Genomic DNA, 24,741 nt, shown 5'->3' with positions numbered 1-24,741 from the left:
GCCCACCCCACCCGCCCCCATCCACCCCCTCCCTGCATGCCCCGAGCCCCGTTGCTCCCCTCGGCAGAGAGTGGCCCCTACTCACTGGGAGAAGGGGGGCACGGTGCCTCGGTGCCGGCTCCGTCCCGGGGGAGCCCCAGGTAAATCCCTTCTTGGTCATTGGCTTCCTGCCCCCTCCAGCAGCTCTGCCTGGGCAGAGGTCCCCAGACACGTTCGGGCCACAGGACAGTGACGGGAAGTGGTTCACAGCTGTCTCCCTCCTCCCAGCCTTCCTCACGTCTCCCGGGGGCGGGGCCACTTCCCCCTCCTCCTCCTCTGCTAGCCTGACACTCTCCCCTCCCCTCCCCCCACCCCCGGGGCCTAGGCCAGGCCCAGCGCCCCATCTGTGTCCTCACCACACCCCACTCCGCCTGGGGCAGAGTGGCCACACTCAGGACAGGAGACACCCGTCGAGCATCTGTCCCGGGTGGAAACACCCGTGTGGAGGCCAGTGTCCCAAGGGCAGGCCCGGGCATCTCGCTGACCACAGTGCCAGGCCACGCGTGAACTAGAACGGAGCCCCAGGCACCACCCTGAGTGGGGTTCCCGGGGGGCCAACACACAGAGGAGCAACCACGGCTCTGTTCTGGAACGCTCCTGCCTTCAGTGGACGCTTCCCCAGGGTCAGGCCAGTGAGGCGTCCCCTAGTTTGGAGACAGGCCAGCTAACTCCCAGGCCGCAGTGTGCAGAGCCGGCCCTGGCTGGCCCTGACGGGGGCCTCGTCTGTCACTCCTAGGCAGTGAGCACTCGGGAGCCATGGCAAAGGCCACATTTGGTCCATGTGCTCAGCAGCCAGCCCTGTCCACGCTTCCAGCCCAGCTGGAGGCCACGCGCCGCCAGTGCCGCCGGTGCCCCGTTCCAGAGAGGCGGCAGCTCGCTCCCCAGCAGAGCAGCTCAGGGTGCGGGGGCCTGAAGGAAGGAGAGGCCCCCAGGCTGCCCTCTGTGCAGGCCCACTGTACTGAGAGCAGGACCAGCTGGCACGCACGAGAAGTCAAAAGGCTGAGGCCATCCCGGGGGCACGGGGGGCGGGCGGCTGCTGCCCAGGAGGCCTCAGGAAGCCGCTGCTGAGGCTCCCAGCGTCCCGGAGCCAGGCAGGCAGGCAGCTCTTCCCGTGCAACAGGTGTGTCCTGCAGGCGTGCCCCGCCCCCCGCCCCAGCAGACCAGCCGCCCCTCTGCTGCCGGCTGCGTCCCACCGTGCGGCTCCTGCCGGGGTCTCCCCACTGACAGAGGCGGCTGCTGAGCGCACAGCGGCTCCGGACTTGCCACGTCTGTAGGGTCCTCATCCCCGGACGTGTGGGTGTGTTCTCTCACGTGGCAGAGGGGACTCTGTAGATGGGTTAAGTGGCGGCCCCTGGGATGGGGGTGACCCGGGATTCCCGGGGCCCAGGCTCATCCCAGGGTCCTGAGCAGAGGGAGGTGGGAGGGTCAGAGGCCGAGATGGAGACGCTGCGCTGCTGGCCGTGCGGACGGAGGAAGGGGCCCCGAGCCCAGGACGCGGCGCCTCTGGAAGCTGGACGAGGCGGGACACGCTCCTCCCCTGGGGCCCCCGGGTGCCCTCCCCTGATTTAGTGCAAGTAGACTTATTCCAACTCCTGACGAACAGGACTGCAAGAACACATTTCTGCTGTTTTAAGCCATCAAGTTGGCGGTGACCTGTGACACTCACACATCAGGGGCAGGGCAGAGGAGGGTGGAGGCCATCCTGCGGCCCTGTCACAGGCCCCGGGGGGCCTCCCCTGCCCCGGCCCCGGGCGGCTCACCCCGAGGGCCCACCAGCCCTGCCTTCTCGCTTCCCTGCGCCTGCCCTGCACCCTGACTTCTGTCGGGGACGTGGCAGGTCTTCATTCCCCCAACACACACCTCTGCCGAGCACCCACAGGCCCGGGGTTGGGTGTGGGGGACACGAGCAGGGGCGGGAGGCCAGGAACAAGCTCCTGTGGGACAGAGGGTCTGGAAGCAGCTCTTGCCCCCAGGAGGCACGTTTCAGAAAAGTGGTCCCTGACAAGCAGCTGCCTGACTAAGGGCGACAAGGACGAAGGGCCCAGATGGAGGAGGGGCCCGAGGGCCCGCGGATCCGAGCAGCCAGCCTGGGACGGGTTCCCAAGACCCAGCGCCCCACAGAGGGACCCACGGGCGCGGCACAGACAGAGGCGCGCCACAACTAACTCCTTAGCAGGCTCTGACTTTAAACGTGGACAACAGGTCCCAGCGGGAGGTGCCTCTCTGTTTCTAAAGCACCCCCCGCCCCCAGCCACACTCCGCACGTGCTGCTTTCTCGTAAGGAGGTGGAGGGGGAGGCAGACACTATGGGCGCTGACCAAGGTCTCAGAAGGAGAGCGCTAATGAGCAGATTCGACGGGCTGCAGACACCCAAACCACACGACGCTGGTGACAAAGGCACGCAGCCTGGCCTGCCCAGCAGCCCCGAGACCCTGCCAGCCCGCTCTCAGAGCCCAGGGCGTGCAGCTCGGCGAGTCTGCAATCAGCCATTCTAGAGAGCTGCAGGTGGCACCTGAGAGTCCTCGGTCCCACGCCTGGGGCCTCGGGAGCCCCTGCCCACCTCCTCCAAGATGACCGCTTCCTGCACCACAGAACAAAAGACCCCGAAGCCGTAAGGGAAGAGGCAGGTGAACCATGGATGAGAAACGGAAAGTGTCTGCACAAGACACCAAAGTGATTTTTTAAAAAAGGATGAAACAACCAGGAAACAGATCTGCCACCCGAGGGCAGCCCAAAGGCAGGACATGAGCAAACCGTCTCGGGAAAGGATACCCGCCCACCCTCAGTCGGAGAGGACACGGTCCCCCAAGAGCCCGGCGTCGTCCTCAGACGCGGTGAGGCGCCCTCGGCACCTGGGCGGGCGGAGACGCAGATGCGCCGCGCTCTTGGCAGGAGCTGGAGCGGCAGGCCTGCGAAGGCGGGCAGTTTGGCAACCTCTCTCAGAACCCAGAAACGCACGTCCTTTCAGGGCGGTGTTCCTCCTTCTAAGAACGGGCCCCCAGAGACGGGGCGCAGGCGGGAAGACGCCCTCCGCGCTGCTCACGAGCGCAGAAGACGAGACGGACAGAGCACCTGCGCCACGGAGGCCATCTCCCCGCAGGGGACTCTACAGTGCGAGGGGGCGGGTGGGGGCCCACGGGACCCTCTGCACATGGGACCCTGCTGTGCAGGACAAGCGACTGCTGAAGACGGGAGAAGGTGGCAGACGCGGGGTCAGCTCTGGGGGGCACCGAGGATAGGACCAGGAGGCAGAAGCCGCGTTCCTCCTGCCAGCTCATCTCGCTCTTCCTGACTCTGCATCGCGGGGACATGTCAGCTGCTCAAACAGAACCAGCTGGAAGAGGGGAGCACACGGCCCAGGCCGCGACCTGAGGAGTGTGGAGGGTGGGGCATAGCCCTCTGCCGAGTGTCTAAGTTTCCTAACGAAACATGGGAGAGAGCAGGGGTGGCTCGTCCCTGACTCCGGGGAGCGCAGATGACCTGACTGGCCCTGGGGAAAGGCGCCCCTGGCTGCAGGGTTTAGAGCTGACGTGGAGTCCCCAGAACCAGGGAGCAGGCGGTGAGTGAGGGAGGGAGCCGCGGCCGCGCCCCGCTGACCAGGCAGGTGCGCCTTGGGGGGCCGCTACCTGCACGCTGCTGTCTTGGGTCTGCGGAGGAGGGCTGGGCCTTTGGCCATCCGCTGCCACTGTCCCCTCCACAAGAGACTATCGCTGGGGGTCTCGCCCACCCACTGAGCCAGCCCTTGAGAGTCTCTCCTTACCCCCTGTGGGCCCCAGAGTGAAGGGCCAGGAGGCCCGCCTTCTGCCACTGCCTCTGAGCCTCACCTGCTCCTCTGGGAAATGGGCATGAATCCCGTCACCCGACAGGACAGTGCCAAGGTCCCTACTCAGCTAGGGCTGAGGTTCCATGTGTTAGGGACCCCCGACCCCCAGAGCTGCCCTCCCGTGCACACCCATGCCCACCTGGCCTTGGCCCTCTCTGGGAGCTCGGCCCACTCACACCAGACAAAGAGGTCCTGGGGCACTGACGGAGCGGGGCGACGTTTCCCAGACGCTGCCCACTGCCCGCTGCCCTCCCGAGGAGGCCCTGCCTGCGCCCACACCACCCTGACCTCACCCAGGCCTGCGGTGCTCCAGGGCGCCCAGCACCAGCACCTGGGCGAGACAGTTGGTTGAGAATAGCCTAGCCGTATAGCCTGCCCCCAGGGGACATAGGGCTGTGTCTGGGGACATCTGTGGTTGTCACACTGGGGGAGCCCGTGGCATCGGGTGGGTGGGGCCAGGGATGCTGCTCAACTCCCCCAGCATCCAGGACGACCCCCAGAGAGAAAGACCTGACCCCAGCACCGAGGGGGGACCTGCTCCAGGGCTGGGCCAGGGAGGCCGTGAACGAGTGAGACGATGGCACGTGTGCGCTGGCTCAGACAGCATCTGTGCCCGAGGCCTGCAAGCCCCTCCTCCGGCTGCAGCAGTGGCAGGCCAGAGTCCGAGACAAGGGACAAGCCCGCGGGCAAGCTCTAACCTCGCCAAGCCAGCCGCCAGCCCCAGATGAGGAAACAAGGTCAGAGGTGCGGCGTGGAAGGCACCACCGGGGCAGGGAGCCCACGCACAGCCTCCCTGGGGGCGGGCGCGGCCCGGTCGCTGCTGCCGAGTTTGCACAGGCCCCGGGCCGCCCGGGACAGAGGCTGTGCTTCCACGAGCTCAGCCAAATGTCAGGCCTTCCAGGTGCTGCCCGTCTTGAAAAACTGGTCCCGCTGTTTCTACATCTGCCTGGGTCCTCAAGGAGGCCCAGGAAATGAGACATCCCCATGACAGGTCAGTCCTGACTCAGGGTTCTGCGGCTGACTGTGTCTGCGTGTGACCACCTACGACGCAGCTTCTACCAGGGTCTGTCGCCGTCGGCACTGTGGACATCGGGGCTGGGTCATTCTCTGGTGGGCTGCCTTGGGCGCTGTGGGGGTCTGAGCAGCACCCCTGGCCCTACCCACTCGATGCCAGGAGCACCCCCAGTGTGACAGCCACAGATGTCCCTGACACCCCGACACCGCCCAGCGTCCCCTGGGGGCAGCATCTCCCTGAATGAGGAACTGCAACCCCTGAGGGGCAACCGCACCGGCCAACAGCTTGAGGTGGGGCCATCTGCCCTGCCCATGGGGTTCGGAGACGGGGGTGGGAGGGGAAGAGTACGCCAGCAGGAGCCTGTGGACACTGCCCTGTCCCGTCCCTAGTGGGCACCAGGCACCCGCGTGAATGGGACACACTCCTGGACCCGTGGGGAGACCATCAGGACACAAACAAAGACGACGTGACAGCGGCGAGCCCCGCCTGCGGCAGCCAAGAGCCAACACGGCTCACAGCTCTCGAGCGCCTTACAGAGTTCTGTCCCCCAGCGCGACCCCATCTCCACCTTCTCAGGTGGTCACCCGGCTCGGCAGCTGCTGGCGGCGGAGCGGGGAGCCGAGCCCAGGCAGTCCGGTTCCAGTGCTGCGCCCGCCCGCCGGCCCAGGCCGCTCCGAGGGCGAGGGGCCCAGGCCAGCACCCAGCGAGCCTGGCCACAGCTCAAAGGCACACTCTGGGGGGTCAGCACAACCCCAGGGGACTCTCCACCAGCCGGTACCATCGGGGACCAACCAATCAGGGACCCTGGTGACAAATGGCGGGGGCTCCCTGGAACATCACTTCAGGGCACAGGCTTTGGCAGACGGCCGAAACTGCAGTGGACGGCGCTGCTGTCTGAGGCACACGGCGGAGGACCAGGACACTGGCGGCGAGCTCCAGACGCCCCCAGACTCCCTGATCGCCAGCCCCTGCCTCCTGAGAAAGGTGAGGGATCACACTGGGCCCTGGGGCTGGCCGCCTTATTCCCAGCCATCCTCTAAAGGGTCGGGGACAAGTGCCACATAAGACAGCCCCATCCAGAAAAAGGGGCAGGCATCCAACTGCCCGCCTCGGGCTCAGCAAGCTGGAGCCGGCCCTCGCGGCCCCCTCCCTCCCCTCACAGTAAAGCAAAACACCTCAGACGCTCCTAGCAGGGGCATCAGAGAAACGTGCGCTCTGGAGACGGACAGACCTGGCTTTGAGCCCTGGCTCCAACCCTCACAGGCCACTCTGGGCCAGCCACCTCCCTGAGGACCTCAGTCTCTTCATCAACCACCACGTAACGTCGCTGTGAAACTGATGCAGCTTTATGGAGCAGCTGGCAGAGTGCCCGCCCCAAAGGAGACACTAGGAAGTGGTGGCTGGTCCCCTGGGCTCAGTGACAGGCAGACAGCAGGTCCCAGGTGCGCCTGCATCCTGTTCCTCCATCCATGCAGGGCGTGGTGGCTGTGTGGCATGGGAGGTGCCCTGGCGGCCACAGCGGCTGCCCCAGTGAGGTCAGGCCTAGAGCTGCAGGCCGGGTGACCAGGCAGGCCAGCTCCTCCCACGCTGCCCCCGCAGGTGAAAAGGACGACCTCCCCCAAGGGATGGGAGCGGCGGCCTCAGTCACGGACGTGGGAGGGAGGGCACTGTCTGCCAGGAGGGCTGGCCGTGGTCTGAGGGACACCGACTCTGGCCTAGACCCCAGGCAGCTGCCCTCATGATGGCGGAAGTAGACTGGGACCTTGGAGGGGAGAGGTCCTGCCCCTCGTTGGGCACAGGACGAGCTGGCGGCCCCTTCCTCTAACACAGCAAAAGATGAGGCCGGAGGCGCCAGGATTAACAGGGGCTGTGCCCGGCGCACGGTATGTGGCACGTGGCACAGAGACGCAGGCCCTCCTGGGGGCTGATGGGAGTCACAGGATAGGAAAGTTATTTCAGGGGGCCTGGCGGGGTGCGGGGGCCCGGGAGCACAATCCAGCATGCATTCACTCACTCATTCATTCATTCATTCATTCAGCTGACGTTTACCGCCCTCCTACTGTGTGCAGGTCGTGCCACATGCTCATCACGGAGCTGGAAAGCAGAAAGTCAGGGCCACTGTTTCCCAGGGCTCACAGACCAGACGTGAGAATTCCGTCAACACATGGTCTTCTGGACCTTTCTTCTGTGACGATGGCCTGCGGGCACCCTGCTGGCAGCAGTGCTCTCACCTCAGACACAACGCCTGAAGAGAGGACAGCCCGAGGTTTCTCGTCTCCGTGGCCCTATGACCACACACGGGGTTGTCACTGTGACGCCTGTCAGAGGGCCCACTCGAGGCCGGATGGGGCCATAAAGGGGATCACAGTAAGCAAGCCTATCAGGTTCCCGGAGCCCCTTGTCTCCGTTTGCACACACCACGGGGAGCTCACCCCCTAGCTTCCTCTGTCTGCCTCCCTGCGGATCCCACCCATGAGTCCACAGAGGGGGTGACAGGAGGAAAAACCTAGAATGTTTAGGGCAGGGTCCCGTCCTCCCCCACCTGCTAGCACTGCTGACACTGGCGCCAGGTCGGCCTCTGGGGAGCCGTCACACTGCGGGGGGCGGGGGGGGGGGGGTTGAGCAGCATCCCTGGCCCCACCCACTTGATGCCAGGAACCCTCCCAGTGTGACAGCCACAGACACGCCCCCTGGCGGAGGCCCCCTGGTTTAGTGGAATCCTTAGCAGAATAACTGTCTCCCTGGATCCACAGACCAGCGCTGACCTCTCTCGCTGCTCCGCCCCTCCAGAAGTGCAGACAGCCAGCCCGCCTCCACCCAGCGTCGGCCCCCCCTTGCTCCCTGCCCCCCGCCCCTCCCCCTACCGCGGGACGCAGTACAAGTACAGCCTGAGCCTTCCCCATGGCCGCACTTCTGGCGGGGACGAGACCCTCCCTGAGGGGCAGAGAGCAGTGGGTCCCGGGTCAAGTCTGATCCGGGGAAGCAGGGGGGGCTGGAGCACACGGAGGTCTGGGGAGGCTGGGGTGTGATGGGCACGAGGGGCGGGGGCGGGAGAGGAGGCGCAGCCAGAGGGCAGTCTCCTGGCTGTGCCCAGGGCCCAGGGCGGCGGCAGGGGCTCTGAGAGATGGGCGCTCCTGGGCTGCGGGGGTGTTGTGCAGACACTGCGCAGTGCGGGGCAGGGGTGGGACAGAGGGGCCAGGGAGCCGGTGGGCGGTGCGCGTCCAGGTGAGAGAGGGGCCGCGCGTCCAGGTGAGAGAGGGGCCGTCCTGAGAAGACAGGGGTGGGGAGGAGCAGCCCGTGGGAGGCTGCGGAGCAAAGGGAGGGGGCCGGGCAGGTCTGAGGCAGGAGCGGCCTCTCTGGACACCCAGGAGAGAGCCCGGACGGGCCACAAGGGTCTGGACCCCAGGAGCCAGCTTTGGGCAGCAGCAGCGAACGAGGACAGGAAGCTAGGACGAGGGGCAGGCCGCCGAGGGGCGTGCAGAGGAGCAGAGGCCGAGGCCCAGGGAAATGAGAGCCGCCACACACAACCCGGACCGACTGCAGGCAGCTCTGTTCACCACAGGGAAGGCGGGCACAGCCCAGGGGTGCACCAGCCGGCGAACGGACACGCACACGTGTCCACCCACACGCTAGAACACGACGCAGCCATGAAAAGGAGCAGGGCCCTGACACGGCCGCACGTGGACGGACCTGAACACACGATGCTCAGGGAGAGAAGGACACACGGCATGTGATCCCACTGACGTGAAACGTCCAGAACAGGCAGATCCACAGACAGCAGGCTCGTGGGCGCCAGGGGCTGAGGAGGGGGCGGGGCACTGCTGATGGGATGGGGCTTCTGTTTGGTGTGATGAGAATATCCTGGGATTAGACAGTGGTGATGGATGCACAATCTTGCAAAGACACTGCAACCCACTGAAGCTCACATTTTAAATGAGTGAATCCTACGGCACAAGAACTGCATCTGAATAAAGCTGTCACCAACAAGAAGTAATCAACAAGATACGCCCAAGAAGAGCGAGGGGAGGAGCTGAAGGACCGGGGGCAGCGCGCAGGAGGCCGGGGGTGGAGTCCCCATCCTGCTGTGTTACGGGGCCACCACCTATCACCATTACGCTCGCATGGTGGCATGAAGAAAGGGCAGGCAGGGCGCAGCGGGTTCTCCAACTCCATGCACACAAGAGGAAACTGAGGCAGGAGAAAGGAGTCACTTGCCGAAGACACAAGGACGTGTGGCCATCAAGAATGCCACATGAGGGGCGCTTTGGTTGTGTCCTGAGTCCTGGTGTCAACAGGCATCTGTCCACAAGGTCGGGGCTGCGGGGCCACGGGGCTCGCCTGGCTCCAATCCCTGCCGCCCGCAGCCCACAGCCCACCGCAGGCATGGGGCCGGCCCTGCAGCACGCCCAGCCCAGGGAGGTCGAGTGAGGGGTGGGCAGGGTGTGACGGGGGAGTGGACGAGTAGAAGGCCAGTGGGGCAGACACTGGACCGGGGGGAGCCGTCAGGACCCAAGCGGGGCAGCCAAGCACTCCTTCCCAGCTCCACAGGCCTGCGCCCCCGGGCTGGCCCTCGGCACCCGCCCTTCTCCAGCTCCAGCCCCCCAGGGCACCGCGCAGGCTCTGGGGACGGAGCCCTGCCCTCAGAGGGCTCACGGTCCATATTCCAGTCCAGGGTGCCCCCCAACATGCTGACATCAGGGCCGGGTCACTCTCTGGGGGGCCGTCCTGGGGGCTGTGGGGGGCTGAGCAGCATCCCTGGCCCCACCTGCCCAATGCCAGGAACTCCCCCAGTGTGACAGCCACAGTGTCCCCAGACATGGTCAGTGTCCCAAGTGGAGAACCCCACTCTATAGAAGGAAGGAAGGACAAGGCTGCTGAGATTTGCTCGTCCCTCAGAGACCCAGCCCCTCGATCCTGACGCCAGCCAGGAGTCCCCGGGATGGGTCCTGCAGACAGGATGACTTTTGGGTCCTCGTCCTTCTCAGCGACATCACCACAGCCAAGCCCACTCTGGACGTCCCCAAACCCAGAAGTCCCGGGCAACAAACCCACCCGGCCAGAGGCCAGTCCACAGCGGGGGACCCGGCGCCATAAGCAGACCCACACCTGGAACCTCCCTAGCCTTTTCTATCTGCTTCCAGGTCCCCCCCACCCCCAAACAGTCACCACCCCCGACCCGGGGACAGACTCTGAGATTCTCCCAGGAAACCGCCTGGGGGGAAGCCGGCTGCCACAGCCACCTGAGACCCTGCCCCAGCTATGCAAGGCCAAGAGCCCCAGCTTTTGGGGAGCGAGAGCCTGCATCCTTCAGAAAACCCTCCCCAAGCAACCCAACCTCGCCAGCTGTGCAAAGCGCAGCGCGATGGCCAGCCCACCTGCTTCCACCCCGGGTCAGGAGGGACGCGCCCAGCATCGCCCAGACGGCAGGGTCCTCCACGTCAAAGAAATTTGCCCGGTGAGCAGCCTAGGGTGCGTTCTGGGGGACAACGTGCACCACTCCGGGACTGTCCCCAGAGGATCTCATGGGCTCCCTGCGTCCCGAACCCACCCCACCTCCTTCCCTTCAAATTCCCGCCCCGTCTCTAACCCTGAGGACGGATCTGGGGGCGGCTGCACAGGCGCTGGTGGATGCCTTTTCTTTAGACAAACGGTCCTCATTCAAGTCCGGTAAGGAGTGGGCATGGAGGAGGGCGGGCAGCCTCCCCACGAGAGGCATGAGGTCATCGCTTGGGGACTGGGGAGCGGAGCGGGCTCGGGGAGGATCAGTTCCCAGCCCCAGGGGCACCCCGAATGAGGAGATGATTTGGGCGGGGGGAGAGAACAGAGAAGAACAAAACAGGTTTAGGCTGGACGTCAGCACAGCGCTGGGTCCCCGGCCTCGGGGTGAGGGCAGGTCTACACCGCGCAGGACCAACGGGGGGAGGGGGTCACAGTTCTCAGCGGGGGACAATGGCCCTGATGGGGGGGACCACCCCACACTTGGGGGGCCCCAGGCTCGGAGGCTGGTGCCTGCAGGAAGACACAGAATAGGCCCTGATCGGAGGGCGGCTGGGGAAGGACAAGCCGGCTCAGATTTTGGTGGGGTTGGCGCCCAAGCAGGCGACGGTGATTCTGGGAGGGTCAGGCTGGGGGCGGGGGGAGCAGAAGGCGGAGGGGCGGGAGCCAGGAGGGCATTTATGCATTCCACCCGCGTCGCCCAAGGGCTTCTGGTGCCAGGAGCGAGAGGGGCGCGGTGCATACAATGGGCGCCCGGACAGCCTGGATCCGCACCCCGGCCCTGGGGTCCCAGGGTCCGAAGGACTCAGATCGGACTTTATTGGGGCGGTTCGAGCCTGGGTGAGTCGTGACAGCTATTGGGGGCCGTTTAAATCTGGGCCGGGCCAGCTGGCATGCTCCGAGCCTGCAGGGCCGGGTTTGACAGGCCAGAGCGCCGGCTCGGGCTGGGTCTGCTGTTCCGGAGGGTGGAGTGGGGGATCCCCGGTTTGGGGGGGGCAGAGCCCGGCCCCATGTTTATAAAGGGGCTGTGGACGCTGATGCGGGGGGAGGTGGCGGGCTGCGGGGGGCCCGGGGTCTGGGGGTCACGCAGGGCCGGATTGAGGGGTTCAGCCGGGAGGAGAGATGCTAAGCTCCCCCCGGGCCTCGCTGGGCTCGGGGGGCGGAGTTCAGGGGGTCCGCCCGGCTCCCGGAGGGCCCGGAGCGCGGGGAGTCGCAGCCCGGGGCGCCGGCTCGGCTTTGGGGGCCCCGGGGGAGGGTTCGCGCCGCCGCCAGGCCCGGCCCGGCTCGGGGGTCGCGGCTCGGGCGCGGGGGGGGCGGGTCCCCAGACCCCGCCGCCTCACCTGGCTCGCTCCCGTCGCCCGCTGGCTCCGCCGGCCCCGCCGCTCCCGGCGCCGCCCCGCGCCCGCCTCCGCCGTCCGCAGCTCCACCGGGTCCGGCCGCGGCCGCCGCCGACGGGACCCCGGGCTCCGCGCTCCTTAATATGGCGGCGGTAGCTGCTCCGCGGCCTCCCGGCGCCCTCCTCCGCCGCGCGCGCTCCCGCGGCCGGCCACGCCCCCGCGCCCACCCCCGCGGACTGCGCCTGCGCGCGGCGAGCATCTCGGGAGGACGTGACGTCGCCCGCGATTCGAATCAATACAGGAAGCGCGGCGCCACGCGTTGCCAAGGGCAACCGCGGCCGGAACCGGACGGGCGGCCCCGCGGAGGCGGCTGCGTGGAGTCTGGGGAGATGGCTGTGCTCGGTTTAGGGCGTGGCTCTTTTCTTAGTAGGGGACAGTGACCGAAACGGGGGCCCGAGGGCGGACCCACGCCGCGACGAGGCGGTCACGCCGCGTGATGAGCGCGGATGGAACTCAGCGACAGGTGCACTGGCCGGACGTGCAAACCCCACTGCCAGCCTGAAGACATCCATTCATTCATCCCACATTGATGGCGCTCCTACTGAGGGCTCTTCCCGGCCCTGGAAGCAGGGAACAAAACAAACAGGCTTAAAAAAATCCCTACTCAAAAAATGGGCGAGGGATCCAAACACATTTCTCCAAAGAAAATAAATGAATGGCCAATAAGGTCATGAAAAGATGCTCATCATCCTTAGTCATCAGGGAAATGCAAATCAAAACCACAGTGAGACAGCACTTCACGCCTACTAGGCTAGCTATGATACGACAAAACAAAAACAGGAAATAAGTGTTGACGAGGATGTGGAGTGGCTGGAACCCTCCCACGTTGCTGGTGGGAGGGTCAAAGGGGCACCCACTGTGGAAAACAGTCTGGCAGTTCCTCACAAAGTTAAATATAGAACTACCAGATGACCCAGCAAAGCCACGATTTAAGTATCTACCCGAGAGAATTGAAGATGTGCCCACATAAAAATTTGTATATGAATTTCATGGCAGCGTTATTCATAATATCCAAGAAGTGCCGACAACCCAAATGTTCATCAGTGGATGAATGGATGGACAAAATGTGGTCCATCCACACGCTGGAATATTATTCAGCCATGAAAAGGAGTGAAGCCCTGACACAGCTGCAATGTGGAGGGAACTTGAACACATGACGCTCAGTGAGAGAAGCCAGACACAAAAGGCCACCTGGTGTGTGATTCCATTGATATGACATGTCCAGAACGGGCACATCTATAGGAACAGAAAATGAATTAGTGTTTGCCAGGGGTTGGAGGGAAGAAAGGAGTGGGGAGTGACAGCCAGGGACTTTCCCACTGGGGTGATAGAATGTTCTAGAATTGATGTGATGATCGTTGCACAACTGAATACGCTAAAAAACACTGAATTGTACACTTTAAATGAGTGAATTGTACAGTATGTGAATTATACCTCAATAAACCTCTTGTAAAAAAATTTCTGTCTGCCTGGAGCTGAATTATAGGGAAGAACGAAAAAAGGAAAAAGGGAGTGAGGGGTTACAGTGTCAACTATGGTGATCAGACAAGGTCCCACTGCAAAGATGACATTTGGGCAAAGCTTTGAAAGGAAAGAGACCTCATGGTACACGACTTCTGTTTCTTCATTTGGTATGAAATTATATATATTATATAATGCACATTTATCTGATTTCCGCGAACTCCGCAACCACCGTAGGATCTAGAACAGAGCCATCAGCATAACCATAACGAGAGCCACACAAGGAATTTAAATTTTTCCAGTAGCTACATTGAAAAATACACAGAAGCCAGTGTCATTAATTTTAATGATATATTTTATTAACTTGATACGTCAAAAATATTTACATTTCAGCATGTTAACAAAATCAACAAATATCAACGAGGTATTTTATGTTACTGTTTTCACACTAAGTTTTAAAATCCGGTGCATGTTGTACACGGACAGCCTATCTCAATTTGGGTGCTAATTTTCTTTTTCTTTCTTTTTTTTTTTCCTGAGGAAGATTAGCCCTGAGCTAACATCTGCTGCCAATCCTCCTCTTTTTGCTGAGGAAGACTGGCCCTGAGCTCACATTGGTGCCCATCCTCCTCTACTTTATATGTGGGACGCCTACCACAGCATGGCGTGCCAAGCGGTGCCATGTCCTCACCCGGGATCCGAACCGGCGAACCCCAGGCCACCGAAGTGGAACATGTGCACTTAACCCCTGCGCCACCGGGCCAGCCCCTGGGTGCCAATTTTCATTAGTAATATTTGATCTGTGTGTTTTATAAAATTTACAGTGGAAAAAGCAGATTCACATGCCCCAGGTGTTCCAAGCATGCTTATAAGTGTTCCAGTAACTGAATCGAGTATCAGATTTCTCTGATTCCATTTAAATTACTTAAAATTTTAAAAATTTAAAAATCAGTTCTGTAGTGGCGCTGGCCACATTTCAAGTGCTCCACAGCCCCGTCTTGCTAGTAGCTACCACATTGGATGGTGCAGATATAGAATACGTCCATCGTAGACAATTCTACTGCACAAAGAATGTCCAGAGCAGTGCCGGGCACAGGGTGGAGGTCAATAAACTTCGAATGAAGAAACTTCTTGAATATCTGCCTCTGCAAACTAGGTCTGCTTTCTCTCTCTCCTCAGGCCCAGTAGCAGATTCAGTAAATGTGTGTAATATTTACAGCTCCTCGCTCCAAACCAAGATGATCAACATTCCAGCTAAAACGTGACAAGTAGAATGAAACAATTCAGCTGCACTAGATGTTTTTAAAAAATCCTGATGGTGGTGAAAAAAATGTCTAAATCCATAATAGTGCCTACTTTCATTTCAGACAGGACTTAGCACTCAGGGAGAAAAGAAAGTGAGCAAATCGGAATTCCACCTGTGCCATCTGACTTGGTTGTTTTATTTTACTCTTTTTGGAGGAAGATTAGCCCTGAGCTAACATCTGGCACCAATCCTCCTCTTTTTGCTGAGGAAGACTGGCCCTGAGCTCACATCCGTGCCCATCCTCCTCTACTTTATATGTGGGACGCCTGCCACAGCATGGCTTGCCAAGCGGTGCCATGTCCGCACCCGGGATCCGAACCGGTGAACCCCGGGCCGCCAAAGCGGAACGAGCAAACTTAACCGCTGTGCCACCGGGCTGGCCCCTTGGTTGTTTTATTTTAAATAAAGACAGTATCCAACAGGGCTGGGATTAGGGTGAGCCAGGTATTTGAGTTGTGCAAGGGCAAAGTTGAATCTTGTCTTTCTTTACAAGTTTGGATTTTTTTTGCATTAATTTTGATTTTTTAAAATATTGCATTAATAAGAGAGGGACATGTTATAAAAGGGCAACATGGGAGATCACTGTGCATTAGTTTCTGGTGGCTGCTGTAACAAATTACCATAAATTTAGTGGCTAAAAACAACAGAAATTTATTATTTTACCGTTCTGGAGGTCAGGAGTCTGAAATGGGTCTCTCGGGGCTAAACCCAGGTGAGGGCAGGGCGGGTCCCCCGGAGGCCCCAGGGGAGGAGCGTGTCCCGCCTCGTCCAGCTTCCAGAGGCGCCGCGTCCTGGGCTCGGGGCCCCTTCCTCCGTTGGCACGGCCAGCAGCGCAGCGTCTCCATCTCGGCCTCTGACCCTCCCGCCTCCCTCTGCTCAGGACCCTGGGGTGACCCTGGGCCCCGGGAATCCAGGGTGGTCCCTCATCTCAAGATTTGTAACTTAATCCATCTGCAAAATTCCTTTCCTACCACTTAAAACAACATATTCACGGGTACTCAAGATTATCTTTGCGGGGGTCATTATTCAGCCTGCCACATTTGGGGGGCTGGCACTGTTTTGTATCATCGTTGTGGTAGGACACACAAAAGTACACAGTGATACAATTGCATAGAACATAATCCACACAAACACGTAAATGAGGACAGTACAAGTAAAACTGAGCAATCTGTATCAGGTTGGTGTGTATTCTATCAACGTCAACCTCCCGGTCATGATATTATACTAGCAGTTTGCGTGTATTTTGCGCAAAGTTACCTTTGGGGGAAACTGGGAGAAGGGAAGGGTACCTTGCGTCCTCTGTATTATTTCTTACAATTATTTCTCTACAATGATCTCAAGAGAAATGTCAATTCAAAAAAAATTGTATTTAAATAGTATGGACCTTATTTACTGAGTTTTGGGGCACCTCCTTCAATTTTGTGCTCACCCCCGGCACGGCTGAGCAAATTGGTTCCACTTGCGGAAAGCATCATGCAATTCCTATTTAATTCGCCATCTTTTAGCAGCGGCTCACGTTTTGACAAACTAGAAGTCCAGAGGGGTGACAGAGCCCTGTATACAGGCAATAAATTATTCCTGGGATCTGCCTGGGGGGCTGAGAGCGAGCAGGGGGCTGCAGGAGCCCAGAGGACGTCTCTCGCTCAGCCTGGGTTGGCGCAGGCGCCAGGCTGGACGCCCAAGCTGAGATGGGAAATCTAACGAAGCGTGCTGGGCTCAATCGTGTTCCCCCCAAAAGACACGTTCAAGCCCTAACCCCCGGTACCTGTGAATGGGACCCTATTTGGAAATAGGGTCTTTGCAGATGGAATCAAGTTAAGATGAGGTCATACTAGAGTGGGGTGGGCCCCAAATCCAGTGACTGGTGCTTATAAGAAGAAGGTTTAGTCACAGACACAGGAAGATGAGGGAAGAGACTGGAGTGACGTGTCTCCAAGCCAAGGAGCGCCGAGGATTGCTGGCCACCACCAGCTGCTGGAAGAGGCAGGAAGATCCCGCCCCTAGAGCCTCGGAGGGAGCGCGGCCCCACTGACACCTTGAGTTTGATCTTGTGGGTTCCACGGCCAAGCGTCGAGGAGCCACAGAAGGTGCGAGCAGGTGCAGACGTCTCTCCTGCTATCAGTTTCTCAACAGGTCTGCAGGTTCAAGATTCCAAATTCTCTGCGTACACAGCCTCGCTTTGGGCTTGGGTGTGGCTTCCATATCTGCTTCCTGCAGCCCCGGGCCTATCTCCTTCCCCCAGAGCATCCTCGGGGCCGATCCCACCCGGCACGGGGCCCCGTGGCTTCCCAGATTGAACACAGCCCCGGGCCCACGGGGAAACCCTCTGTAACCGTCAGCCGGATGACAGAACCTGGGCCCTCTCCAGCTCAGGGCGGGATCGGCACAAACCATTTCCACTGGTCCTGGGGGGGAGGCCGGAGAGACTCTGTTCCGGGGAAAGGATGGAAGTTGCCCTTCCCCTTCCCTGAGGGATGTCCTTAGACTCTGCCTGCTGTGTGAGTGTGAGCGCTGGCACCGGAGCCCACTCGCGCTTCCGGGTCTCCCCGCGCCGCGGCGACTTTGACTGGACTCCTCCCCCCCGCGGCGCTGCGTTGGTTCCGTCCGGCCAGGTCACGTGGGCGCCAAGATGGCGGCTCCCAGAGCGCGCCGCGAGCGTCGCGGTCGGTGAAGCGGCAGCGGCGGCGGCGGCGGGAGCACGGTGCGGAGCTGGGCCTGGCGGGCGGGCGAGGGGGGTACGGCTCGCTGTGGGCGCCCGAATCTTGGATTCCTTGGCTGTGGGGGTTGAGGGGCCTCCTCCTGAGCGATCCCGGGTCCCGGCGGGCTCTTTCCCCCGGGTTCTGGGGACCGTGGCTCCGGGGATCGCTGGGCAGCCAGCGCGTGGTGGTGGGGGCGGGGGGTGTCCCATATCGGGCGACCCCTTTTCCGGGGTCCTGGGAGCACCAACCCATGAGGGACCCCGTACTCGGGGCTCCGCGTGGACAGATCTTGAGGCATCCGGTTCCTGGGCGGAGAGTGGGGGGGTTCTCTTCCATGGAGACCGATCCCGGGTGGGGCGACCCCTCTCCGGGGGGAGTCTAGCTGCGGGGATCTTGGTGCTGGGGGGTCGTGGTGTAGAGAAGTCTAGGGGGGGTGAGAGGGGTTCCGAGGATCCGGCCGCCTCCTCCATCCCTTACTCCCTCACCGTGTCCGTCTCTGAGAGACCTTCGTGGGGGGCGGGGGGCGGCTGCCCTGGTTCTGCCTTGATTTTGGGGGCCGATCCCTTCAACCCCACGTCCACCGGGTGCCCCTTCCCACTGACAGACAGGCCTGAGGTGTGAGTGGCAGGCTTCCGGGTGGCTGGGTGTCCCCTGCCTTGTCGGGCTCCCCAGGAAAGATTTCATGCCGGCTCTGGTTTTCTTTGTGTGTGCACACAGATCTGCGTGTATATATTATATATATATATGTGTGTTTTAAACCCTGTCTTCATGGAGGTTGCTTTCTAGGAAGAAACAGATCCGTAAAATACATAGGACGTCAGGGGACGGTAGACGGATGTGATGGGGGAGGAAGGGGTGCTGGGGACCGAGGGTTTGCACCCTTCCAACGGGGGGTCGGGGAAGGCCTCTCCCGAAGGTCATGTCTGAGCTGAGCCTCGAAGGGACCCTGACTTCCATCGATGAGCTGTTCATGGGTTTATTCCAGCCGAAGAAACCAGACTCAGAGATGTCTGCCCCGCTTCAGCTCCAGCCACAATCTCTCTTCTTGGCTCCTCTCTTGTCGCTGGAGCCGCCTTCTTGGCCAGATTCCCCTTCTTTCCCAGGAGTTTAAGGTCTCCCGGGGTGAGGAGGTGACGAGGGGCCTTTCCCAGGTGTCCTGAGGGCCGGCCCCCCCCGCAGCCCGGGAGTCAGGAGTGCTGGCTCCTCTCTGTCCTCGACTTGCTGTGTGACCCCAGGCACGTCGCTGCTCGTTTGGGTGGAACAAAGAGTCGGGTTCCTCGGGCCCTAAGGCCTTGCCGGCTCGCTCCCTCCCGGCTTCGGTGGTCCCTGGTGGCCCCTCTTTTGAGGGGCGACCGCCCCAAGGGTCGTCTGTGCTCAGGCGGCTGCGGTCGGCCCTGCTGACGCTGCTGGGTCAGAGGGCTGCCGACGTGCCACAGCCTGCCTGTCGTGTTCATGAGGCGTCTGCCGGGTCCTCACTGGTCTAGAGGACAGAGAGGGGACCCTCCTCCCGGGCTGGGTGTGGTGTCCCATAAACAGTCCTGTAAAATGGTGACGGTCCTAGTGCCTCTCTCGTAGGCTTGTGGTGAGTTCACGAATGAAGAGAGCTTCCAGATGCCAGGCACATAGCTCCTGCTGTGTCAGTGTCAGCTGCCGTTACTGTTACGGTTATTGTTTTTGCTGAGGACCTACTGTGTGCTGGGAGGACAGCGGTGACTCTCAGAGTCTCGGTCCCTGCCTTCAGAGTTCTCATATTCTGGTGAAGGGTAAGGCCGACCATCACCAGCTAAACCGAAAAATATCCAGTACGCTATCTGGTGGTGGCCAGCACTTTGAAGAGAGACAAAGCAGAACAAAGGAAAAGGGATAGGAGCGTAGCGTCAAAGACTGTGATCAGGGAAGGCTCCCCTGAGGAGGTGACATTGGGAACCAAGGAAGTGAGAGAGTGAGCATGGGGGCATTTGGGGAAGAGTGTTTCTGAGGGAGGGAACAGCCCGTGCAAAGGCCCTGGGGCAGGACCAGGCCTGGCATGTTGGAGGAACAGCGAGGAGGCCGTGTGGCTGGAGCAGAGGGAGGAGGGGAGGGTAGAGAGGGGACGGGGCAGGTAATGGGGGGCCTTGGGGACTGTCAAGGAGTTTGGAGTAATGTGGCGCCATAGGAGGGTCTTGTGAGGGAGTCACGTGGTCCTGTTTCTATACGGAAAGGATTCGTCTATCCGTTACCTGTGCCAAGTGACCAGTTACCCCCTGTTTAGCAGCTATACCAACAGGAAATACTACCGCCCCAGTTTCTGTGGCCAGGGATCCGGGCCTGGCCTAGCTGGGTGGCCCCGGCTCTGATCTCTCGGGGGGTTGCCGTCAGGACAGTGGCCAGGGCTGCGTCCTCTGGAGGCGGGACTGGGGTGGAGGAACCGCTCCCACCCTCCGCGCTCTCCCGGCTGTTGGGGGGAGGCCTCAGCTCCTCATCATATGGCTGCCCCACAGCCGGTGATCCCAGAGCAGTGGACAGAGCCACAGGGCCTGTCACGACCTCCCCTCCAAAGTCATTTCTGCCACATCCCATTGTTCGCACAGGCTCCGTGTGGGAGGGCCCCCCAGGTCAGGAACAGCAGGAGGTGGGGGGCATTGGGGTCATCGAGGGGACCAGCCGCCACAGTCCCTCGCTGTGGTGTGGAGGGCAGACCAGCAGAGGTCATTGCTGATGTATAAGAGAGGCCCAGAGAGGGAAGGCCACACAGCAAGCAGGTGAGGCCAGAGCTCAGCTTTCCACCCAGAAAACCACCCCGCCCAGGTCCAAACGTCAACCAACAACCCCATGAGCGGGCGAAGGACGTCCCTGACCTGCCGCCCGGTTTCCGCTGTAGGTTCTCGTGCCCGGGCGGGCCCACAGCAGGCGGAGCGGGGCGGGCGCCATGGTGACCGAGCAGGAGGTGGAAGCCATCGGGCGCTCGCTGGTGGACCCGCAGCAGCCCCTACAGGCCCGCTTCCGGGCGCTCTTCACGCTGCGCGGCCTCGGCGGCCCCGCGGCCATCGCCTGGATCAGCCGGGCCTTCAATGATGACTCCGCGCTGCTCAAACACGAGCTGGCCTACTGCCTGGGCCAGCTGCAGGACCCGCGGGCTGTGCCCGTGCTGGTGGACGTGCTGCGGGACACCCGCCAGGAGCCCATGGTGCGCCACGAGGCGGGTGAGTGGCCCCCCCCCCCAGCCGTCTGTCCCCTTCGGCCTCCCGCGTCCATGTCCGCCTGCATGATCTCTGCCAGGACACTTCTCCATACGGGGCAGGCCAGTCTCTGTCACCACAGCTCCCCTCTGCCATCGTGGCATAAAAGCCGCCATCAACACACCGGTGTGGCACGGGTCAGAACCCCTTTGTGGACCCTGAGAGTTGAATTTCACGTGTCATAAAATATTAGCCCTTTGATTTTTTTTTTTCCTTGCTGAGGAAGATTGGCCCTGAGCTGACAGTGGTGCCCATCTTCCCCCATTTGGTATGTGGGACGCTGCCACCGCGTGGCTTGCTAAGCAGTACTAGGTCCGCTCCCAGGATCCGAACCTATGAGCCCTGGGCTGCCTAAGCAGAGTGCACAGACTTAACCACTATGCCACCGGGCCGGCATCCTGCCTTTGATTTTAAAACTGTCAAAAACCATTCCTCGCTCCTACGAAGACAGGTGTTGGCCACAGACAGCCAGCCCCTGATGTCTGTTTCGTTCATTCGTTTCTTTCATCGGACAGACATCTATTGGGCGCCTGCTGTGTACCAGGCCCTGGTCTTGTGAGGGACACAGACAGGAAACAAAGGAGCAGCGCCCCTGGCGGGCCTGGGCCGCCGAGGCCGCGTGTCTGTGCCCGGCGAGCTCGCTGCCAGGTCGTCAGCCGGGCCTGGGTTTCCATTCGATGGTTTCCGGGCATTTTGAACCTTCCCCGAGCCAGTCTCTCTGCTGAGGCCGGCCCCCAGCCCCGGCTGCCCCAGGGAACTCTCTAGATTCCCGTGACTGTTTTTGCTGGAGCCGCTTTACAAGCACGCCCCACCCCAAACCTCGCCCTTCCCAGAGGCTCTGCTATTTTGAGTGTGATTTTGCAGAGCGCCCAGTCGTGTTAGGCTGGAAAGACTTCCATAAGTGCTAAGGAGAACAGTAAAGCCGAGAACAGGCGAGGGGGCTGGAGGTGTCACAAATTGTAATCGGTGACCAGAGACCTGAGTGCAGTGAGGGAGTTATCTGGGTGGATATCTGGGGAAAGGTGTTCCAGGCAGAGGGCACAGCCTGTGCAAAGGCCCTGGGGCAGGCCCGAGGCTGGCATGTGGGAGGAACAGCAAGGAGGCCTGTGAGGCTGGAGCAGAGGGAGGAGGGAGGGCGGGGAGGGGGCGGGGCAGGTCATGCGGGGCCTGGGACGCCATGGGGAGGACTCCAGCTTCCCCCCTGAGGGAGGGGGAGCCTGGAGGGCTGCAGGCAGAGGAGGGAGGGACCAACTCAGATTCAGGTCCAGGAGGATGTTCTGGATTGTGGGCAAGAGCATCCTCCACCGGTTTGTAGAGCACAAGGAGGGAGTGACTGAAGGAGGCCTCGGGTCTCCACCGTGCTCAGCACCCGTCTGTGGCCCTGGGAAAACGGTCACACTCCTCCTTGTGGCCCACAAGGCCCTGCCCAGTCCCACACCTGCTGCCCAGTTTCTGCACACCTGCCCCTGCCTACCGGCGACCCCCACTCCACCTGCCCACCCCAGGGCCTTGGCACGTGCCATCCCCTCTCACCCAGAGGCCTTGCCGTCAAGCCCTGCCATGGTCAGCTGAGCCTCCTCCTCCGGGGGGCTCTCCCTGATGGGCTCCACTCCTCTGAATGTTCTTGGAGCCCCTTGTCACCTGTGACCCCAAGTCGTCATGACACGCTTGTCTGCATCTCCCCATTGAGGCCGTGAGCTCTGGTGTGGGCCGGGTCGCGTCCCAGCCCAGTTCCAGTCAAGTCCAGCTTCTGGGGAAGGGCCAGCTCGCGGGCTGTTCCGCTCCTGCTGCCACCGGCCAGGCGGGGGTGGGACCGCACAGCAGGGCAGAGCTGTGGGGAGGGCAGCCCGAGGGGCTGTGTCGCTGGCTGGCAGGGTCCCAGGACGTTTCCCTGGCCGGCCGACAGCGCTCTGCCCTGTCTTCTCAGGGGAGGCCCTGGGGGCCATCGGGAGCCCCGAAGTGCTGGAGGTCCTGAAGGAGTTCGAGGCCGACCCCGTCGTCGAGGTAACGCCCCACCCGCCCTCTCCCCGCCCATCCCGGGTCCCAGGACCAGCCCTCCCCCCTGGGTCTGGTTGCCAGGGCGACCGCGGGGCCAGGGATGCGGGACAGGAGGCAGCCGCCAGGGGGGCTGCTGCCCCACGGGGCAGAGCAGGGCTCCGGATGCCGGGGACCAGCCCGCGCCGCCCGGCCCTGAGCCGCATGGAGCCCACCTCGCCGCTGTCCCGCGTCTCCCACGTCCAGTCCCTCCGCCAGGGTCCCCCCCGCCCGCCCCCGGCCCACCCACCTCTTCCAGACCCTCCCTGCCACCTTTCCTTCTTTTTCCTTTAATAACAGGTTTATTGAGATAAGTTACACAGCCTAAAATTCACTCTTTGCCCGTGTACATTGGGTGGCAGGGCATACCCAGAGCTATGCAGTCATCACCTCTGTCTGGTTCCAGAACATTCCATCCCCCAAAAGGAAACCCCATCCCATCAGCAGTCACCCCCCCACACCCCCAGCCCCTCCACCAACGAGCCCGCTCTCTGTCTGTGGATCTGGACGTTTCATGTCCATGGGGTCACACGCTGTGTGTCCTTCTGTGTCTGCTCCTCTCCCTGAGCGTCGTGTGTGCAGGTCCGTCCACATGCGGCTGTGTCAGGGCCTCGCTCCTCTTCACGGCTACGTAATATTCCATTCTAAGCATCGATACTACATTGCATTTGTCCATCATCAGCTGATGGCATTTGGGCTGTTCCACCTTTCCGCTGCTCTGCACATGCGTGCCACCTGCCATATCTACTTCCCACGGCCCGCCCCCCGTCTCCCCTCTGGCAGCCAGGGATGTATGGCACGCTGAAGTCTCTTGACGTGTTCTATGGCTCCAGCACTCCTGGTTTATCATCATCGTTAGGACAGCGTCCCACGTCCTCGCTGGGGCCCGCAGGCCCTGAACAGTGGCCCGACCACCTCACCTCGCCTCTGTTGCTCATTCCCCCTCAGTTGGCTTGCTCTTCCCAGACGTGTGCGGCACGGTCCTGCCTCAGGGCCTTTGCACGGCTGTTTCCACCTGACTCCCTCTCCCCCTTGGTTCTGATGTCACCTCCACATTGAGCCCCTCCTGGCCTTGTGTCCCCCTGGTCACCCCCTAATCCCGTAAGCCCCCACTAAGCATGGAGCCCTGGAGGGCAGGGAGGGGGCTGTCATGCCCACCGCGGGGGTGGGGGGGGGGGTCCCTTGGCCTGCCCGGTCCTGACAGCTGCTGTGTGGACCACCTGCAGGTGGCGGAGACGTGCCAGCTGGCCGTGCGGCGGCTGGAGTGGCTGCAGCAGCGCGGTGGCGCGCCGGCGCCCAAGGGGCCCTACCTCTCGGTGGACCCGGCGCCCCCGGCCGAGGAGCGCAACGTGGGGCGTCTGCGGGCGGCGCTGCTGGACGAGGCGCGGCCGCTCTTCGACCGCTACCGGGCCATGTTCGCCCTGCGCGACACCGGCGGCGAGGAGGCCGCCCTGGCGCTGGCCGAGGGTGAGCGCTGACCCCGGGGCCCGGGCGGGGCGTCCTGCAGATGGGGAGCCCCCTCTCCAGCCCTTCTTGTCCCCCCCTCCCACCCCCGCAGGCCTGCGCTGCGGTAGCGCCCTGTTCCGCCACGAGGTCGGCTACGTGCTGGGCCAGCTGCAGCACGAGGCGGCGGTGCCCGCGCTGGCGGCCGCCCTGGCGCGGCGCGCCGAGAGCCCGATGGTGCGGCACGAGTGCGCCGAGGCGCTGGGGGCCATCGCCAGGCCCGCCTGCCTGGCCGCGCTGCGCGCGCACGCCGGCGACCCCGAGCGCGTGGTGCGGGAGAGCTGCGCGGTGGCCCTGGACCTGTACGCGCACGAGAGCGGCGCGGCCTTCCAGTACGCGGACGGCCTGGAGCGCCTGCGCGCGCCGCCCCCCGACCCCGACCCCGGCCCCGACCCCCGCCTCTAGACCGCCTGCCCCCGGGGGCCGTCCGCTGGCCCAGACCCGGCTGCTTTGGCTTGTTGAGTGCCCAGCGATCGCAAGCTCCCGGGGCCAGGCTGAGGTCTCCGCAGTGCTCCCGGGGGGCGGGGTGTCGGCTGGGTGGGCATCTGGGGGGCGGGGCTGGGCTCCGAGGTGGGGGTTCCGCGGCCCAGTCCCTCTAGGAATGAGAGGCGTTGCTGAAACCCGTCCCCCCGCCTCCCCCGGGCCTGCGGAGGGGCTGTGGGCGTCCGGGGACTGCTCCGGCGGGGAGGGCCAGGCGGACCCCAGGACACTTGCCCGGATGGACCATTAAATTATTTCTGCCAAGCGTGA

General features: G+C 62.4%; 2 protein-coding genes across 6 annotated transcripts in view; one reads left to right on the top strand and one right to left on the bottom strand.

Moving 5' to 3' along the window:
- FZR1 (fizzy and cell division cycle 20 related 1) overlaps positions 1-11,854 on the bottom strand; it is a 22,005-nt gene extending 10,151 nt beyond the window's left edge. For both annotated transcript variants that reach the window (XM_070491711.1, XM_044752640.2), the window contains exon 1: positions 11,714-11,854. The gene's annotated coding sequence lies outside the window, so the exon portion shown is untranslated. The remainder of the gene's footprint in view (positions 1-11,713) is intronic.
- DOHH (deoxyhypusine hydroxylase) lies at positions 11,035-24,741 on the top strand. Of its 4 annotated transcripts, none has more exons than XM_070491715.1 (5): positions 11,035-11,213; positions 20,097-20,418; positions 22,382-22,458; positions 23,715-23,955; positions 24,047-24,741. In XM_070491715.1, the coding sequence occupies exons 2-5, from the start codon at positions 20,145-20,147 to the stop codon at positions 24,394-24,396; spliced, it is 942 nt and encodes a 313-aa protein (XP_070347816.1). In that variant the 5' UTR covers positions 11,035-11,213; positions 20,097-20,144; the 3' UTR covers positions 24,397-24,741. The 4 variants fall into 4 exon arrangements, with proteins under 4 accessions (XP_070347816.1, XP_070347814.1, XP_070347815.1 ...); XM_070491713.1 differs by lacking the exon at positions 11,035-11,213 and adding an exon at positions 16,423-16,670; XM_070491714.1 differs by lacking the exon at positions 11,035-11,213 and adding an exon at positions 16,435-16,624.

Source organism: Equus asinus, chromosome 20 (assembly GCF_041296235.1).
Source record: "Equus asinus isolate D_3611 breed Donkey chromosome 20, EquAss-T2T_v2, whole genome shotgun sequence".
Taxonomy (NCBI): Eukaryota; Metazoa; Chordata; class Mammalia; order Perissodactyla; family Equidae; genus Equus; species Equus asinus.
This window is presented reverse-complemented; position numbering and strand designations above follow the sequence as displayed.